The sequence below is a fragment of the Neovison vison genome, chromosome 2 (assembly GCF_020171115.1).
Source record: "Neovison vison isolate M4711 chromosome 2, ASM_NN_V1, whole genome shotgun sequence".
NCBI lineage: Eukaryota > Metazoa > Chordata > Mammalia > Carnivora > Mustelidae > Neogale > Neogale vison.
This window is the reverse complement of record NC_058092.1, coordinates 103,716,863-103,737,715: the sequence shown is the minus strand read 5'-3', so window position 1 is coordinate 103,737,715 and position 20,853 is coordinate 103,716,863. Positions and strand designations below refer to the sequence as shown.

Sequence of the window (20,853 nt, the reverse complement as noted above, 5' to 3'; positions counted from 1 at the left end):
GAAGGAGCCAGAAATACAATTTAATTTTACATATATTCTGATACTCTAATGATCTAATAGTCTAAGTGGCTGATAATTGAGGTTAGCATGATTTATTGTTGAAAGCTAAATGTGTTTTTTCAGTTTCAAGAAGATTTTTTTAATAGTTGCCTAGAACAAGAGGTTGATTTGGCAGAGAAATACTGACGGGAAGTCAGAGAAGTCAATAAAGGAAGTTTTTAGCTAAGAGAGAGTGATTGTTCACTCCCATAGTCTCTGCATTGTTACCCATTAGCCATGATAAGAACCTTAGGGAATTCTTAGAGTGTGTCCAGGAAAGGATCTGTCAAACCAGAATAGTATCTCCTCCTTGAGAAAGGAAATAACCAGGGATTCCACAGCTGAGAGGCTGCCAGGGCTTGTGGGATGGAATAAGGAGATCTTGGCTGTCTCTTACACTCTGCTTGTAATTGAAAGCAAGACATTTGTTTACTCACTGATGGTGTGTGTGTGTGTGTGTGTGTGTGTGTGTGTGTTGGGGTTCGGGATGGGGATGCAGGGGTGGAGAGAAGATTTGGCAAAGAGAAAACTAACATTTATTCAATGCCTTTTATGAATTAGGCACCGTGCCAGGTACTTCTGCTTCCTTTAGCTCAATTATATAAAAACCTTGGGGATAGGTATTATTTTTCTAGTTTTCCCAAGTGAAATAGCTCAGGTTTGGAGATGTTAAGAAATTTACCCAAAGTTGCACAGCTAACATGTGGTTAGGCTGAGGTCTGAAAACCAGACAGGTTATTTCTAAAGCCTCTACATCTTACTGCATCACACTGCACTGTTTGTCTATCCCTGAAGGTGCTTTGAAAATGTGTGGCACTTTTGTGTTAAATGCTTTGAGATGTTTGGATTAAAAAAAGGGGCGCCTGGGTGGCTCTGTGGGTTGAAGCCTCTGCCTTCGGCTCAGGTCATGATCCCAGGGTCCTGGGATCGAGACCCCGCATCGGGCTCTCTGCTTGGTGGGGAGCCTGCTTCCTCCTCTCTCTCTGCCTGCCTCTCTGCCTACTTGTGATCTCTCTCAAATAAATAAAATCTTTAAAAAAAAAAAAGTAGGAGATACTTCTAATTATGATCAAATACTCTTTGTTACATATTAACCTATGTATGGCACCATACAAACATTTCAGGATAGTTAAGTAGACTAGTTCTTTCCTTTTGGGGTTTCATGATCTCAAACAGATGACATCAGCCTAGACAATGTATACAAAGAAATTTAAAAAGAATTCAAAGCAATAGATGATGCAGGATGTATTTACACAGTTTGCAAGATTTTATGCTCATTGTTTTTATGTCCCAGGTGGAGTTTGGAAAGTTTAACTTTATTTCCATATAAGGAAATAGTGCCTGGAGATGATTTTTTCTGAGAAAGTCCTTTTCATAATGCAATACCATTCTCCTTGCCCCTCCTTCCATTGTGCTCTGCACCATTCAAGAGACTATAATATCACTTAAAATAATAATCACTATCTCAATGTAAATAACACCCTTATTTGAAGGGAATCATTGTTTCAGTTCTAAAAATGGAGAAACCAAGTCACCAGGAGGGAAAAAGGCTTGTTAGGTTATTAAGCAACTCCCATGTGTGCTTCCTGCCACATTTCAAGTCGTTGCACTTTTAATTGAGGCCTACCCTAATCACCCTATTTCAAACAGTAACCAGCTCCCTCCCCCCTTAATTATTGGCCCTGGTCGACTTTTTCTTTTCTTTTTCTGTAACACTTATCATCTGCTTAGTATATAATTTGCACTATATAATTTACTTCATTATGTCTATTGTTTATTGTCTGTCTTTTCCAAATTCTGCCGCCTCTTCCCCTCTTCGGAGTGGAAGCCAGAATCTTTGTTTTTGTTTAGTGATGTATCCCAAGCACCCCAAAACAGTGCCAAGTTCATAATAGGCATACAAATATTTATCAACCAAGTGAGTTTAGTATAATATCATAGTATTGAGAATGTAATTTTGGTCTTTTCATTTTCTTCCTGGTATCATACATCCTAGACTTAGTGTGCTTTCTTCTTTAGTTCTTGTGTACTCGGGTACTGGATAAGAATTTCAGAGTCCTTTTCAACTCTGAAAGTCAGTGAACTGAACATAAGTTAGTGACTATATTCAAATGGTCAAGTTATAGTTCTTTTCCTGCAAAGGACACTATAGTTACTGTGAGTTGATTTTTAAATTTTTATTGTTGAAGTATAGTTGACATGCAATGTTACATTAGTTTCAGGTATACAACGTAGTGATTTGACAGTTTTATACATTACACAGTTCTCACCACACTAAGTGTAGTCACTGTCCCTGTTACAACACTATTACAGTATTAGACTATATTCCCTCTATTGTACTTTTCACCTCTGTGATGTATTTATTTTATTACTGGAAGTTTGTCTCTCTTTATCCCTCTTACCTCTTTTGCCCACCTTCCCACCTCCACCTCCTTTCTGGCAACCACCAGTTTGTTCTCTATATTTAAGAGTCTGTTTTGTTTTTTAGATTCCACATATAAGTGAAATGATATGGTATTTGTCTTTCTCTGTCTGACTTATTTCATTTAGCATATACTACCTTCTAGGTCCATCCATGTTGTCACAAATGGCAAGATTTCCTACTTCTTATGGTTGAGTAATATGATTCTAGTATTTGAATATTACTGTAAGACTGAGGGAAAGGGAATTAAAACTGAAGAAAATGGCCAATCTTGTGTAACAGAGAAAGAAGTGTTTCTCCACAGAGGGAAGAAAAAAGGAAAATATTCAAGAGGGAAGCAATAGAATCAGACCAAGGAACCATATTTCATCTTCTCCTTGGATGATCAGCTGTTAATAATCCAGCTCCTTTGTGGGTTGCCATTAAATAAGTCTTTAGCAGAAGCACTGAAGAGAATAATCTTAACATAAGAGCAACATAGAAAATAAATTATTGAATCATTGATTCCCAGTATTTTTGCATTAGGGCCAAATAATGGGGATCGAATGAGTTAGGCTGGTTTTGTATATATGGATACTTTAAAAAGTAGTCCAGGTAATCAGAGAACAGTGGATTGTTTGAATCTATTGGCTGTGCCTTGTGAGTTCACAGTTTGATTGGCGAATCCTCAGTGTGCTTTACGTTTCTTTCTCTCCTATATCTCTGTGTTCCTCTATTATTTTTTTTAAAATTTCATAAAAAGCTGTCTGATCTGTCCTCTCCAAACAACAGAGGTTTATTCTTTGTGAACCACCTCTGTATTTTATAGGCTGAGTATATGTGACAGCCCCATATCATTAAAATAAAGCTTAAGCCCATTTTGTGGCTTTTGTGTCTGAGCTTAAAAACTGTTAGAAGTAATTCCCTCTTGCATTCTCATACGCAAGGGCATGTAGCTTTCTCTTGGGTATTTTTTTTTTCTTGGGTATTATATTAATCATACTTTTGCAGGTTTCTCTGGAGCGATGCAGAAATGATCATACCACTTTCCAGGGTACATTATTTTAGTTCCAGTTTTAGTTGATGTTCCTGGACATCTTTCCTCTTCTCCTGTGCTTTCAGTAGGAGTTTCAACCATGGTATCTCCTTAGCTTTCTATCCCCTTACCCTGCCCACCTTGCCTTTTTATATAGAAATTATTCTTTTTTTAAAAAAGATTTTATTTCTTTAGAGAGCGTGAGTAGGGGAGGGGCAAAGGGGGAGTGGAGAGAGAGAGAGAGAATCTCCAGCAGACTGTACCCTGAGTGCAGAGCCTGACATGGGGCTCTATCCCATGCCCCTGAGATCATGACCTGAGCCAAAAATCAAGAGTTGGACACTCAAGTGACTAAGCCACCCAAATGCCCTAGAACTTATTCTTTATGATGTGTCAAAGGCGCCTATTTCACTGAAGTGCCTTCAATGCTCCCAATCCCCATGGGGATTGGAGACCTCCGTAAGGTCTTTTGGTAACTTTTATACCTCTAATACAGCGCTTATCAAGCTGATTGTTTATTTGTTCATCTTTCCTAGTAGACACTCTCTTAACTCCTCCTGCCAGTATCCAACTTAGTGCATGGCACAAAATTGAGACCCAGTGAATATTTCACAAACGAATGAATTGAATGTGATAGAAAAGAGAATTATTGTATTCAATAATTTAAAAAAAAAAAAAAAATATATATATATATATATATATATATATATACCGAAGTTCTTTTGATTCACCTTATTCAATTTTTTGACTTTTTTAGTGATGAATTTAGAAGAGTGGAGATCATTAGGGAGATACCAAGAGAGGTGTCCAGGAGCAGCAGCCTGGGTGGGTGGGGGGCTCAGGGATACATGGGCCAGTCATGAGGGTCAGCAAGCTTATCTGGGCCCATTTGGAGAATGGAAGGTGTATGTCAAGAAGACCAACTGGACTGGTACGAGACCAGTTTGCTTTTGTGACAGATTTCTTCTTAGTGGATTGTGGGAGAAAATAGACTTGTAGCTCTTTTTTGCCTTTGTCCAGTTTCAGATATTCCTGTTTTTTTTCCTCACTTTTTCATCCCTGTGTACTAAAGCTCCTCCAGAGGACTTTTAGCCTGGTATGAGAGAATCCTAGTTGTGTCTTCTCATCTTCCTCTTTCTGCTCTCTTTGTATCTCTCCAGAAGCCCTTTCACCCTCACACATCCCAGCATCTGAAAGTGGAAAGATACGGATGCTTTCTTGAGAGATGCTGTTCTCTGTGGGGGATGACAAGCTCAAAAAATTCTTTTCTGCTCCCCACCCTCACTGTCATCATTTATCAGTTACATGAGCCATGGTTTTATAACAGCACAGTCTTAAAATGTTCCTTCTAAGTTTAATTTCTCTCCTTTTGGCCTTTTAAGGATGTGAATTGGCTTTAAGCAGTTGACTCCTTTTAGTATGGTCACGTGAGCATCTTTGTAAATCTGCTACACCCATCCCACCCACAGGTCTGGAGACTTGTCTCTTTCCCTTTCCCCAGAACCTTAAAATACATTTTTAAGAAGTGATTGCACTGTAGCTTATTCATATAAGCCTTACCACCACCTCCTCTCCTTGGGTGGACTTTCTTACAAGAATTTGCTAGCTAGTTCCAAAAAGAGGTCTGTATCTCTATTTTTAAAGCATAAATCCTGTCTTAACTCTGGAGGAGAACTGATTTGGCTTGAATTTTCTCAGACATGAGAACTTTTAACCTTAGGTTGGTTTTTCAGATTTTTACAAGGGAACTCTGGGTCCCAGACAGCATACTGTTTGGAACTGGTTCCGTACTGGCTTCTGCCTACCAGCCATGTAAACTTAGATAAGTCAGCCATATGGCCCTCAACTTCTTCATCTGTGACATAAAAGGATTAGAGTAGATACTTTCCAAGGGCTGTTTAAGTCTATTCATATATAGTATTAGCTAATATGTATAGATCACTTATGCATCAGGCACTGTTTTAAGTGCATTCCCCCCAATAGAATAGCTTTAGTGAGATATAATTTACATACCACGTAATTTGCTCTTTAAATTACACAATTCAAGGGCACCTGGGTGGCTCAGTGGGTTAAGCCTCTGCCTTCAGCTCAGGTCATGGTCCTGGGGTCCTGGGATCGAGCCCCGCAATGGGCTTTCTGCTTGGTGGGGAGCCTGCTTACCCTTCTCTCTCTCTGCCTGCCTCTCTGCCTACTTGTGATCTCTGCCTGTCAAATAAATAAATAAAATCTTTAAAAAATTGTACAATTCAGTGGTTTTCAGTGTATTCACAGATATGTGTAACCATCACCACAATCAATTTTAGAACATTTTTATCACTGCAGAAGGAACCCCATACCATCAGCATTCACATTGTATTGGTCCTTAATTCTCCCCCAGCACTGGGCAGCTACTAATCTACTTACGGTCTCTATAGATTTACTTGTTCTAAACATTTCATATAAATGGAAACATTTCTTTCACCTAAATTTTCAAAGTTCATTCATGTTATAGGAGGTATCAGTGCTTCATTACTTTTGTGGCTCTTGAAGTATTCCATTGTAAATTTATCACATTTTCTCCCTTCTTTTTAAAAATTGAAGTATAATTGACATATAATGTTATATTAGTTTCAGGTGCAAGACATTGATTCAATCCCATACTCAGTGCTCACCACATTTTATTTATCCATTCACTAGTTAATTGACATTTTGGGCTGCTTCTGCTTTTTTGGTGATTATGAACAATGCCTCTGTGAACATTCTTTTTTTTTTTTTTTTTAAAGATTTTATTTATTTATTTGACAGACAGAAATCACAAGTAGATGGAGAGGCAGGCAGAGAGAGAGAGAGGGAAGCAGGCTCCCCGCTGAGCAGAGAGCCCAATGCGGGACTCGATCCTAGGACCCTGAGATCATGACCTGAGCCGAAGGCAGCGGCTCAACCCACACGAGCCACCCAGGCACCCCCTCTGTGAACATTCTTAAACAAGCTTTTGTGTGGACATATATTTTCATTTCTCTTGGGTCTATATTTAAGGGAGGAATTTCTGGGTGATATGGTAATGCTGTTTAACCTTTTCAGGAATTGCCACTCTGTTCCAAAGTGGGTGTACTCCTTTACATTTCAACCAGCAGTACATGAAGGTTCCAGTTTCTCCACATCCTCACCAACACTTGTTATTGTCTGTTTTTTTGATTATAGCCATCTGAGTTGGTGTGAGATGACATCTCATTGCAGTTTTGATAGGCATTTCCATGATGGCTAGTGATGCTGAGCATCTTTTCATGTGCTTATGGCCATTTGTATATCACCTTTGGAGAAATGTCTATTCAGATCCTTTACCCATTTTATAATGGGTTATTTCCCTTTTTATTATTATATTATTTATACTCTATTTTTATTATTGCTGTAAGTGTTCATTATCTATCCTGGATACAAGTCTCTTATCAGATAAATGATTCATAATTATTTTCTCTCATCCTGTGGGCTGTCTTTTCACTTTCTTGATGGTATCTTTTGAAGCCCAAATGTTTTTAATTTTGATGAAGTCCAAACTTTCCAATTTTTATTTAGTTGCTTGTGCTTTTGTTCATATTTATGAAAGCTTTGCCTAGCCCAAGTCAGAGAGAGTCACTGCTATGTTTTCTTATGAGAGTCTTATAATTTTAACTCCTAGATTTTAAGTAATTTTTGTGTTATGACACGGGAAAGAGATCCAATTTATTCTTTTGCCTGTAGACATTCAGTTGTCCCAGCACCTTTTACTGAATTAAGTGCTCGGTATATCTAACTAATTTATTCTTTATAGCAATCCTTTGTGGTAGACCCTGTTGATTCCCCCAGAAAGGAAAGAAAGTTTCAGCATCTTGCCCCTGTTCACTCACCTATTGCATATGAAGGTCGATTGTTGAACCTAGACCCCCTGAGGCCGTGCTTTAATCATGAATTAACTCTTAGTAACCTGCTTTCTTACTACCTACTTTCCTTTGACAGGGAAGAACTACCTTGAAAATAGTCATAAAAAGAAAACATTTTATTTCTTATTGTTGTGGTTATGCTGAAATGCTTCTGCTTTTTTAATCTGTCTGTGGTTGGTGAATTTAGTTAGTTGTAGCATTGGCTAATAAAAATTTAGGGTCACAGTTTCAGTTCCTAGTAGTTTGGCTACCAGGGCTTTATCACCTCCCTGACACTATAGTCAACCATATTAGTCTTAGTCACCAGAGAGATCAAGTTACCAGTTCCAGAATACCACTAGATCACACAGGTTCCAGCAGTGGTGGGCCAGGAGTCCTATTTCCCTCCCACACTCTAAAACTTTATCTTTAACTTTTCTAAGGAATGTTTTCATAAAGAATGCTAAGGTAGGAGCAGAGACCTCAGTGTTTGTTCAGACACTGCTACTTGGTGGATCTGTAGATTTGCCCTTACTTCATCTTAATTATGGGTGGGCTTAAACCAGAATTTTCTGAGTCAGTTCACTTGTAAGTCTTTCATAAAATTAAACATATATGAGTATATGATAAATTTTTAAAAATCTGAGTCTATAAAAATTTTCAGTCTTTCTCAAGCTTACTTAGTGATTTATCTGCTGGAATGGACTGAATACTGAATGCCTAGAGAAATCAAATTCTCCTTATTCAAGCTTTCAATTATCCCCATCTTCTGTAAAGTGATTTTCTTTGGTGTCAGTAAAAAAAAAAATTTTTATTTGCCACTTAGTTTATACGCATTTACATGACCGCCACTTTATTCAGAGAAACCAGCCATGTTGCAGTGTAACAAAGCAGATATAGAATATCATCACAGTGGCTTGTGGTAGGAATGAATAAAATAAGGTGTGATTGTTGTCTTTCCCTCTCACCAGGCTGTAATTACCCCCAAAGCAGGGACATTTTGTCTTTTTTACTCATGGTTTAATCCCCAGTGCGTAGTATAAGACCCAATAAATGTTTTGAGTGAGAGAAGAACCTTAGAGACATTTTGAGGAGGCCATAGGATATTTCAAATAGGAGAATGATCGGTTGAACATTCAGTTTTAAAGTTGGTAGTCTTCTGTCTTAATAGCTAAGGGATTTGGTAGCCAAGGAGAAAGAAAGGAAAAAGCTCAATATGTAAATTACAGAGAAACAGACTGGGCAGTTAGGGTGAAGTTTAGTGTGTTGGTAAAAACAAAAAAACAAAAAAGTCAAGAGGAAGGAAGTAATGCCATAAATGTGGAGAGGAAGTTGAAGAATTTGAAGTGTTGGTAAGTTGAGTTTAATTAATAATAATGCCACCCCATTTTCAGATAGCTTTTTATGTTTATGATGTACTGTATTCATGATATGGCACTTAGAACAACCTAGAAAGGCAGGTTGGGCAGGTGGATTGAGCCTCATTTTAAAGATGAGGAAGTTAGTTCAGTTTGTAATTTACCATGTGATTAATAGCTTATAGGTAATGAGATTGAAACTTGACCCATATATTTAAACTTCTCAGTATTTTTCTTATGTTCCCTATCCCCACCTAGTTTTCCCAAGCAAATATCCTAAGAAGAAAGTAAATGAGTTTAAATTTAATTAGGTGATCTTTTATCTGTTCTTCCCATTAATCTAGGATGGAGCTGGGGAAAATCTAATATCCCCCTCCCCTGCTTTTTTAAAGAATCAGTGAATAGTCATCTAAGTACACATTTATCTTTACTGGGATTTTATTTCATAAAAACACTTTGAAATACTTGTGAGGTGACTGTGAAGGCATGTCATTGGCATAATCAGTCACTTTATCTAGCTTCTCTTGAGGCAAGAGAAGATGGAAGATTGGGCAATTTTTTTGTATGGTGAGTCCTGGTTGACCACTTGCTGGCTACTGAACTGAAATAATGAAGTAGGTCCGTTCTGATGACCATGTTCTGTAGAAGAGCTGATCACTTACTTCAGCATGAGAATTCATTATTTTTTCTTGTTCTTCTTTATCCAGGTTTCGAAGGGATCACCTGTGAGCGGAATATTGACGACTGCCCTAATCACAAGTGTCAGAATGGAGGGGTTTGTGTGGATGGGGTTAATACTTACAACTGCCGCTGCCCCCCTCAGTGGACAGGTATGCACACTGTGGCAAATCGGTTAGAGTAGGGCATGGATTGGTAACCAGAGGTAGGCTCTTACTGAAGTAGACATCTTTTACTAGGGTCTCTGTGTTACATCACTGGGTAGAGTGCTAACCTCATATGTTCTTCCATGCTCATTTCAAGAATAATATGTTCACAGATATGACTTTGTACCTCAGCACCACACTAAGATGCTATGGCAGATATGAGAGAAGAGCGTTACTGTCAGACTCCGAGGTCTGGGAAAAGTAATTGCCTAGGATATAGCAAATACTTAATACATATTTGAGAGGAAAGGAACACAATTAACTATGAAAATATAAATGTTCTTACCACACTTACAAAAAAATAGGTACTATGCAAGTAATGGATGTATTCACTAATCTTATAATCATTTTTCTACACACACTATAAACATATCAAATCATCACATTGTATACCTTATTTTTTCGTCATGTATTCTTTAAATTTATACAGCATTGTATGTCAAAAATATCTCAGTAAAGCTGGGAAAAAAAAGAAACTACAACTTGTTAAGTTTCAGTATAGTATATACTGAAATAGTATATAGTATATAGTATATATAGTATATATATATATATAGTATATATACTATAGTATATAGTTTCAGTATATTCAAAGAATAATAATTATATGAAAAGGCTATTAAAATACTCTTCTTTATTCCATCCAAAAAGTGAAAATATAAGTTACACACTACAAGAGTTCAGAGCTTATTCATGGACAAAAATCTATCTTATTTCCATGTCCTATAATTATGCAAAGGGTTGGGCAGGCACCTTTGATGACATTATATTTATGACAACCATCTACGTTTCTATTTTTTTCCTTTTTTGTATTTCTTTTTGCACATGGGACAAGAATAGATTTTTCAGCCTCAGACATTATTCTTGCTTAATTTTACAACCTCTTGAAGTATCTGCTGTTGTCTTAGGCAGATTTTCCACTTACTTTTGAAGGTTAAGTGATTTTATGTAGACATTTGGTTCTAATTTCTGTTTATATCTATTTATCTAACTGAAAGTGGAAACAATTAAGAACTGATTAAGTGACTAAGAACTAAGCCTTTTTGAGAGAACTTGATGATTTAATGTGGAAACCCAAGAATAAGTTAATGTTATAAGGAAGAAACTTCAGGGGCGCCGGGTGGCTCAGTTGGTTAAGTGGCTGCCTTGGCTTGGGTCATGATCCCAGGGTCCTGGGATAGATGCCCATATTGGGCTCCCTGCCTGAGGGGCAGCCTGCTTTTCCTTCTCCACCGCTTGTGCTCTCTTACACGCACACTCTTGCTCTCAAATAAATAAATAAAATCTTTAAAAAAAGAATAAGAAGGAAACTTGAACGCCAGTGAGGGATTTTGCCCAGGAAAGAAGTCTTGATGTTAGATTGCTGACGTTACTACCTGGTATTCTTTAGAATTTCCAAGTTGCTTTCCCTTATCTATAGGAGCTAATTATTTAGAGTACTCTTTAGAGCTGAACACTATGAATATGAAAAGATTAAAAGGGTTTAAAACGTTGGTTACATGATTTCCTGGAAGGGCACACATTTCTGATTTTAATCTCCAAGTTCTCCTTTTAAATACTTTTCCACTGGGTTTCTCTAGAATCGGACTTCCGCAGCATTTCTTCTTGGTGTCTTGATCCTAGCCCTTTACTCCCAACACTCTGCACTTTCTGTCATATTCTACCATTTCTCTCATAGATTTTTTTTTTCGGAGTCCATTTTTCTTTTCAACTCAAAAAAATTACTGTGAAGTTCATTACTTGACAGTAATAACTGAAAGGATTTAAATTTTTCTCTTTTTAATGATCCTTACAGTGGTATTAGGAACTTGACCCCATCCTACTCTCTCCTTTGTTGTACATGGTACTAAGGGTTCTGATGCCAATGAAGATTAAATGATATGTGATTTCATTGCTGAGTTTTCTTTGATGCTATACTCCATTTCCTGCTTTGGTATTTATTAGGAAGGTGCATTCTTGGGGAAAGCTATCTCAGTGAAATGATATTTTATCAAAATTCCTTATACCAGAATGTTTAATAAGTACCTCTTTTTAGGAAAGTCCTTATAACATGTTTCTTTCTCCGTGTGTTTTTGTATTTTCTAGAAAGGATAGCAGACTTTGGGGTAAGTTTAATGTGGCAGTATTTATTTCTTTTGCTCTGCTGTCATTTAAAGTGACTCTCAGTCTTTGGCTTTCCACCACTTCCCTTCCTCTTTTCACTCATGCAGATTCTTTGATTTCCAGTGTTTTTTACTGTCCACATCACTAACAGGATCAAGTCCGAGGTCCTTTCTCAGCTGTATGAATTCCTTCCTGGCCTCAACCCTGTTTGCTTCCCAGTCTTCTCATGAATCCAACAGCAGTAAGAACTGCTTCCAGTTCTCCTGTATCTACTGCATCCTGTGTGTTCACTCAGAGCATTCCTTTTCCACAGATTTTCCTTCTCTGTTCCTCTCCTTGTTATAGGCAGCCTCACCAGTTTTACCTGCCTGGCTCAGGTCAAGTGGCTGCCCCTTCAGGGAGCATTCTGTGACCTCTCTCCAGGATGAGCTAGTTATTGTCCTCTGGATTCCCTTACTGCATTGTACATTCCTCAGTGATAATGCTCACCACATTAATATTGGCATTATTATATGCTTGAAATGAGGGAAATACCACGTTATAGGATGACAACTGTTGTTGGTGATACCAGTTACTACTGCTCTCTACACACCTTTGTTCTCAGTAGCATACAGCTGAACTGTTCGCCATCCCAGCCCTCATGTCATTCTGAGAAGAACAGAGAAAAAATTGGGAGTCTTAGGGTTCCTATTTCTACTGATAGCAGAGCTATAAATTCAGATTAGTATTTTTTGCTTTATACAAATTAAAGAAATGAGTGGGCTAGAGGCTGGGAGTTAACTAATGTTTGTTAGTAACCAAATCCTGTGCTAATTACAATGTTTTATTTTGTGTAATCTTTGTGATAATTGTATTAGGGGTAGAGTTTATTAAATATCCTTTTTACAGGAAATAAAGCTTTGCTTGACCTTCAAAAAAAAATATCCTTTTTACAAATGATGATGGATATACAGAAGGGTTAAACAGTTTACTCCAGGCACAAAGTGGTTGGGTCAGGGTTTGAATCTAGTGTTGAACCCCAAGTCTGTGCTCAAATCTGTGGTCTTTTTTTATACAAATCGACTCTGGATTGTCCTTTATTTTTTACTTTTTAAGAATTTTGAATCTTTTTAATAGACAACGTTCAACTTATAATTTTATTATTCTAGGATGTGGTGATTTATTCTTTACCTTTTTTTCCATTTTAGATATTTTCCTGGTTACTTTGGGATCGGAAGTCAATATTGAATGAATATTTTATATTCAGTCTGGAGATTTTTTCAAAAGCCTTATTGCAACTTTATTCAGACTTCCCCATACAATTCCCAGCTATAGAGTTAAAGCATGAACAGTTAGTTTGGTCTCGCTTTTGACACAATAGAAAAAGAAGGGTTGGAGTTAGTCTACTAGGAAGAAGTGAAGTTGCCAGGTATCTGAAAAAGAATGAATGGGATTATATAGCTGAAGAAACTAGGTGTCAGTTTGAAATAAAGGAGGTTTGTGAATTTGCCATTTTTTAATTAAGTTTTTTATTTTAATTCCTGTATTGTTAACATATAGTATTATATTTATAAGTTTTTAATGAGTGGAGCCTGATAGGCACTATGTTGTTTTATAAATACATATACAGAGAAGGTTTGGTCTTTAGTAGCAAGTTCTGGGCTTCAAGATGACCAGAAATTTTTTCCAAGTCTTTCATGGTTTGATTTGGGATAAATGAGTCAGCTTCCTTTTCTTCAGAAGGCTTTATTTGCTATCCAGGGAACTAATATCTCTACTTTACTGGGGTATTGGGAGAATAAATGGTGCAATAAAAAAACCTCTTAAGCCTTTCATTTATCATGTAAATTAAATTACATTAATTGTAATTATAAATTATACTTACAACTGTAAATTGCACTTATCATGTAAAACGTTCCAGATCTACGTTGTTTGATATCGTAGTCATTAGCCATATTTTGCTAGTGAGTATCTGAAGTATGACAGGTCAAATTGAGATGTGCCACAGCTGTAAAATACCTGATTTTGAAGACTCAGTATGCAAAACAAAAGCAAAATGTCTCAGTAACAATGTTTTAAATTTTGGTTTAGACTCTAAAATGATAGTGTTTTGGATGTATTGAGTTAAATAAAATATAGTATTAAAGTTGATTCCATCAGTTTCTTTTTCTTTTAAGTGCTACCAGAAAATTTTAAATGAAATGATATTTTTAGTGGACAGAACTACTTTAGGTCTGAAGATGTTCTATAGGTATTAGCACAGCTGCTACTGTAGGAGTATCCTCTCTGATCCCGGGTGGTAGAGGGATAGGTTCGCAGCTGTTTGTATCGGTGGGCCTTGGGTTTGTCTCACTAGAAGAAGGCATGGTGCCCTTGTTCTAGTGTGGTTTCCAAATCAGTTATGGACAGGACTGTATTCTGATCTGGTCTTTTCACCGGACATGGCCTTCCAGAACAGTATTCAAAAGATACTGCTCTTCTAGATGAGCTAAAGCCCAGGTGGAAGAAAGCAATTGGCATTGGTATTTGGGCAAAAATGGTTTACTTTTTTTATAGGAATTTTGTTAAAGAGATGTCTCAGTAGTTGGATGTTCCTTTAGGAAATGGAAATAAGCCTAAGGATTTGATGAAGCCTGAGCACAAAAGTCTGTATTATTACTGTATTAGGCCTCAAGCCATCATATGATAAAAAGTTCTGCTCTGGCAGATATCCACTTAAGAGAAAAAAAAAGGTATAAAAGGCCCCCAAATTAATTAAAGCAGTGTAGATTAATGTTTTGTCTACATAGATTGTTATTTGAATTTTCTTTTTAAAGGTTCATTTCCTTCAGAATTAAAGTTGCCTCTAAACTCAACTCACAAATTCCTCTCTGGCAGCTTTTGGTTTGGGTTCACTCTTAGGGCAGACATGATTTATTTTCCTGTGCTTGTTATTAACCCAGAAATGTAATTTTAGCTTGGGCTTGGAATAGTGCTTTGGGACGCTAAGCAGAAGTGAACAATGGAAGTTAGGTGGACATGAGTCAAATAAAACCAACCACATTTTCTCTCAGCTCTCCTTTTTATAACTGATGAGCCCAAAGAGTTGGTTAAGATTCCCTTGACTGTCGGTTGCTCCAATTTCAGTAAAAATTTTTTGGCATGAATCAGCAAGAACATACTGCCAGAGATGGTGCACTAGCTCCTGTGTCTGGGAACGAAGTCTTTTCGTGACAGTATTTTGATTTTGAATTAGATGCCTCATTTCAGTCTAGACTCTAGTTGGTGACAAGCTGTTCCCTAGGATGAGGCTTTGTTACAACCACTTTTCTGTTTTTTAAATACTATAGGAATGTGGGCTTTTGGTTGAGAGTGGAAACTATTTATATCTGGGGCTGCAAAACTATTCTCATTTGTATTCTGCATGGGGGAATGGGAAAATACATCTCCCATTTCAGTTTCTCTGCTGTGAACTCAATTGTGAGGACTTGATAAAAGTCTGTTTTCTGGAATTTTGCTTCAGCTAATTTCAGTTTTCTATCAGTTGGGCAGACTGCCAGAGTGCTAACCTGAAGCACCCTCATCCAAAGGTCCCACCCAGAGTTGATGAGTGGTCATGTTGGTGTGAACAGGGGTGAGTGGTTAGGTTAGCCCCCCACAAAATATAGGAGGTGAGACCGAGGGATCTTTTGTGCTCTTGTGGTCCATGACTCAATGTCTGACTTTGGCTACATTCCAGGCAAGATCTAGTTTCATTCCATAGCTTTTCAAACCCCTGCAGAATTGTTGTAAGGTAGCTTCAATAACATATTCATTGAATAACTCACTGTTATATCCAATATACTATGCTGGATGCTATAAGAGACACAAAGAAGGAATAAATCAATTCTTATCTTTTAAGGATTGTCAGATTCACTAGGAAGAAAGAAGAAAGTCTACATGTAACCATATAGGAGGTAGAAACTATAAATGAACTTGAGTTTGGATAGAAATTGGGGGCCATCTAAGTACTTGGTTGGATGAAGGGGAAATAGAGCAGAGTTAACTTCTGTTTTGAATATGTGTAATAAGAGAATGTGGGTTCTATTGACAGAGATAAAGAAATGGGCTAAAGATCCTGGTGAGTTTGAGGTGAGTTTTCCAAGAGAAAAGCACGTATAACACCCAGAAGGTCAGATTAGAGGTGAGGCTCTAGATTCAGATTTTGAGTCTCTTTTTGGTTGCTCTGAGAATGTATCCGGTTTGTAAGGGAAAGTGTGTGGTGTGAGAGAAACAGAGAGTTTGGACCTAAATTGTGAGTGATGTCCACACTTAAGAAAATGGAGGAAGAAAGGGACCCAAAGAAGGAAGGTGAGAGAAAGGGATGTCTGTGTGTTGGAAAGCTCTGCCATGACAGGATCCCTAAGCCAGGGGCTGCATTTTAAAACTGTGCCCTTGCCTCAACTCTGCATGCCTGTCTGGTACCATCTTGGTATTTTACCGCTGTTCCTGGTTTATATGCTTACCTCAGCTGAGGAGATTTTCAGCCTCTGGAGAATGGGGGTGGTGTTACTTATTTTGGCATTCTTGGGACCAATCTTAACAAATAGTAGTTATTGAGTGAATGACAAACAAGAGACTGAAATAAGAATGATAACTATAAAGAGTTAATCAAAATTTTTGAGGTCATGGGAATCTTCTAATACGTAGTTTCAATATTAAGGAGAGAAGAATGCCAAATCGCAAAGGTTTAAATTAGGAAAAAAGTGGGTGTTGAGGAAGGAGGAAGAGGAGTGGGTATAGATCACTTATGCAAGATTTTGTACAGCTAAAAGAGGGAGAAATGCAGGGCAGTAGCCACAGGGGACAGAAACTTCATTCATGTGACTAACCGTAGCCCCTTGGCTGGACTGAGTTAAGGCAGCTAGAAGAGGGTTGGTTAATGAACTCGGTTATTTAGGAGGGCTTGACTCTTACAAGTATTAGTGGGGGATAATTAGGTGAATCATTGTTGGGAATGGGGAAAGAGGGAGACAGGAAGTTACAGTCAAAGTTGAATACCAAATTTGAGATCTTGCTTTGGAATAATGGATCCAAATGTGATCCAGAATGTGAGTGTGCTTGTGATATGGAGTGGATGTGGAAGCTGTTGAGTTGAGAAAAGTAAAGAACTCTTGGCTTGGATGACCTTATTAGTACTCAACGTAGATTTTAATTGCATGGGAAATGGGAAAGAGTGAGAAGATCATAAGTCGTGTTTAAGTCTTTCAAGGAGCTGGAAATTGGTCCATGAAGACAACAGATAGAGCTGAGATTATTTAAATTATAGTACTTAGTGTTTTCTTAAAAAATATACATGTTTAGAAAAATGTGGATTTGAATCCATCTCTGTTTTTTAGTGTCAAATTAAAACTGCATATACTCATCCCCTCTTCGGTAAGATGAATAGGCATGCTTTTGGTTCTTATATCTTCTTTTCACTCTACAGATTTTATTTATATGATTTGGGATTTAAAAATTCGTATCATAGGATTGCTATTGAATTTTTAAATTTTATACATTTTCTTTTAAAAATATTCTTGATATTTACATTGCTTTACAATCTAGTTTATAATATTTTGGACTTAATTCTATATGTAACTTGTTTTGTGTTAACTACCAGAACATTTATATAACAACCTTTTCATTCCTGAATTCTTTATTTTGATTTATTTTTTTCAGTCAAATGAATACATCTTGGAGTAATTTTTTTTCACCAGAAAAGTTGCATGTTGGCATATCTTCAGAGCTCTTAGATATTTGAAAAATATCTTTTTTTTTTAAAGATTTATTTATTTATTTATTTATTTGACAGAGAGAGAGATCACAAGTAGGCAGAGAGGCAGGCAGAGAGAGAGAAGAAGGGAAGCAGGCTCCCTGCTGAGCAGAGAGCCCGATGCGGGACTCGACCCCAGGGCCCTGAGATCATGACCCGAGCCGAAGGCAGAGGCTTTAACCCACTGAGCCACCCAGGCGCCCCTATCCCTATGATTTTTTCTTCTAGCACCTTTGAGCCCTTTGGATCTGCAGGCTTCTGTCTGTTCTCACCTCAGAAAAGATTATTCTTTTCATTTTTTTAATTTGTTTTTGTGTCTTCAGGAGCCTCTGTTATCTTAATTAAGTCTTCGTTCTTTCCTATAGCTAAGATTTATCTCTTGATAATTTAATTCCCTTTGCATTTTATGAGAGCTTCTTAAACTTTTCCTTTATAACACTGATTTATTTTTCTTCATTGTCAGTTCTGTCCTTTATAGCTTCTGATTATGATTTTTATTTGAATTGCATTTTTTAAATATTCTAATAGAATTTACTCATTGCATCTAGGTCGTCTGTGATTCTGCTTTGTTCTCAACCTGTCCTTCATCTGAGTCTGACGTCTTGTATTATTTTTCATTTATTTTTAAAACCTCCATTTGTCTACATTTCTGGAGAATACATAGCCAATTCCTTCCATTCTGGAAGGGAACTTATTTCACAGGTATGCTCTTCATCTGCATCTGAAGGGGTACCTTCTCCATCTTTCATATTATAGAATGTTTTTTATTTTTTTATTTTTTTTATTTTTTTTATTTTTTTCATATTATAGAATGTTTTACTAGGTCCCGTGTTTTGTTTTGTTTTCCATTTTACTCATTCTACTCATAGTAACTGCTTGCCTGTGAATAGAGTCAGTTGATTCTTTCTGGAACCCCTGCTGCAGTGAGGTGAGGGGCTCTTTATGTAAATTGGTTTAACAGCCCAGCAACCCAAGAAGGTGGTGAGAGAACCAGAGTGTGGGCCTCCACGTAGGGGGACTGAAGCTTGGCACTGTTTTCTTCTTCTTGTGTGGAGAAGCCTTTGTGCCAGGGGTCAGCTTTCTGAACATCCAGCTTTGGCACAGCATCCATTGCTGTCCATACAGTGGCTGAGCCTGGATGCTCTTCGGTGCTGCTGCATCCGGAATTTGCCCCAGATGCACTGCAGACTCTTTCGTTGCTATAGCGGCCACAGGAGCCCTGGAACTCCCCAGAGCTTTAAATTGCTATTGACCTGGAGGGGTGAGGTGGAGTTCAGTTCATTCTTCTCACAGCAGCAGAGTGGGCTTTCTGAAATACAAATGCGATCGTGTTATTGCTTTGCTTAAAATGCTTCAGTGGGTCCTCCTTGTCTTTGGATAGAGTTCCAAGGCTCTGTATATAACTCCCTCTTCAGCCATATCTTCCCTGATCCATGCCTTATAAGTGAACCACACGGATTTTTTTTTCATTGACTCAAATGAGGCATGCTTTCTCTTCTATTCAAACCAATACACATACACTTATTTCTGCCTGAAATACTCCCTACTTTGCCCTCTTACTACACACGTTTCCACACATATACACACTCTTATACATCCCACTTAACATATGAAGTCACTTTCTCTCTCTCTTGTTAAAGGTAGTTTAAAGTTTATTCAGCTATACTGCAAGTTATTCTGACTTCAAGGTAGCATTACATGGCATACTTCTGAGTTTATTCTCAAGATATTCTATTGTACTTATCTCTATCTGTTTTATAGATCATGAAGTCTCTGGCACTAGGGGGTCACCTGGGTTTGGATCACATAGCAGTGAACAAATGGATTAAAGAACTTTAGAAAGAGTTAAGGCTGGAGACCACTGTGATCTTCAAATGCCGAGACACATGCTACCATTACTGTTAATATTTAGATGATAAATTCTTGTCATAAATGCAGCCTTAGGTGATTTGAAGGGGTAAGTTTGTAGGAAAATAAAATGTGAAAAAAAAAATTACACTGCCTTGACATGGGCTCTGATTAGGTCCCATAATTGCGGCTTGCCAATGAAACATACCATCCCCAACTGGACCTGCAGAACATAGTGCTCTCTTCTCTTACTTTGTACTCCCAAGGCAACCAGTGTCCATTAGAGCACTTATCACTCTCAGTGTGTGTTTGGTTGTAAAACTCCTGTTTACAGCCACAACTCTTTTTTCTTTACCATTATAATTTCATTGTATATGTGCTGCCGAAGCAAGCACGATCATTATAATTTCATTGTATAAAGATCAGTGCCTGGCACCTGGTATGTATATATTTGTTGAATGAATGAATGAGTGAATGAGAACATTAAAATTTTCAGTTGTTGCTGGCCCGACATCATCCTTTGAAATTCAGGGCTGATTCTGGGTTCTGTCAGCATCTCTTTTCCCTATTCCCTGGGATACTTTAGTATCTTTCTTTAGTGTGGACCAGGTCTGTACTACATCTGTGAAATTGGCCTAATTGTATGAGAAGATTACTTTTGACAACAATATAAGCACTTATTTCAGAGTCTGGTACCTAGAAATTGCTAAATAAATATATTTTTTTTCCTATTTGAAGTTAGTAGCAGCATTAGAGAATAAAGAAAGCATTGGTTCTTTGCCTACTTACTTTCATGTTAGTGGAGGCAATTAGAAGAGGAGGAGAGAATGCTACTGAAGAGGGCTAACTAGGCTGTAGTCTTTGGGGAAATCTTAGGTTTCATTCAAAACAGGAAGGTACCTGCCATAGTGTAGAATTACGCCTAAGACATAGTTAGGGTCAAAAGGCAAGGTGAATTGGGTGTGGACATAAATGGGATGGAGTTCAGTGAGTAAGGAAAGGGACATAATGAGGAATTTGGGTATTGACTGGTGGATGTCAATAAAGCGAAAATGGAAACTTTGGGAATAGGAATAGAATAGAGGCACCCTAAAGGTGTGAAGAAGATGAGTTGAAAAGTGATTATTATTTGATTAGAATAACCTATGTAAGAGAATACAAGTACAGATAAACCTCTGTTTAACAAAGATTTTTGAATACTTCTCAAGAAATATTAGCTGGGCACAATGTTAAGTGCTGAGGATTCACTGATGAAGTAAATAGCTACCACCTATTTCTTCATGGAATTTACAGTCTAGGGAGGAACACAGACATAAATCATATACTTATCTGTAAAATTTTGAACTGTAATGAATACCTTCAGGAAAAATAGAGGCTATTAGGAGAGCATATTAACAGGCAGAATTAATTGAGTTGAGGGTACGCATGTAATATCTCCTTGAGAAGGTGATATTTCAAGAAAACATAGATAGGATTTAGAATTTCATCCTAAGTATAATGAAGTCATCAAACCCTTTCTCATCAAGAGGTTTGATCATGCAAATGGCATAATCCACA

The 20,853-nt window shown here is 37.5% G+C and overlaps 1 protein-coding gene and 1 pseudogene across 1 annotated transcript in view; one reads left to right on the top strand and one right to left on the bottom strand.

Annotated features, from left to right (window-relative positions):
• Positions 1 to 20,853, top strand: part of NOTCH2 (notch receptor 2) — a 169,155-nt gene that overhangs the window by 80,347 nt on the left and 67,955 nt on the right. The window contains 1 exon segment of the mRNA XM_044239024.1: positions 9,417 to 9,539. Coding sequence (XP_044094959.1) covers positions 9,417 to 9,539 — 123 coding nt within the window.
• On the bottom strand, positions 19,143 to 19,510 carry LOC122900396 (annotated as a pseudogene).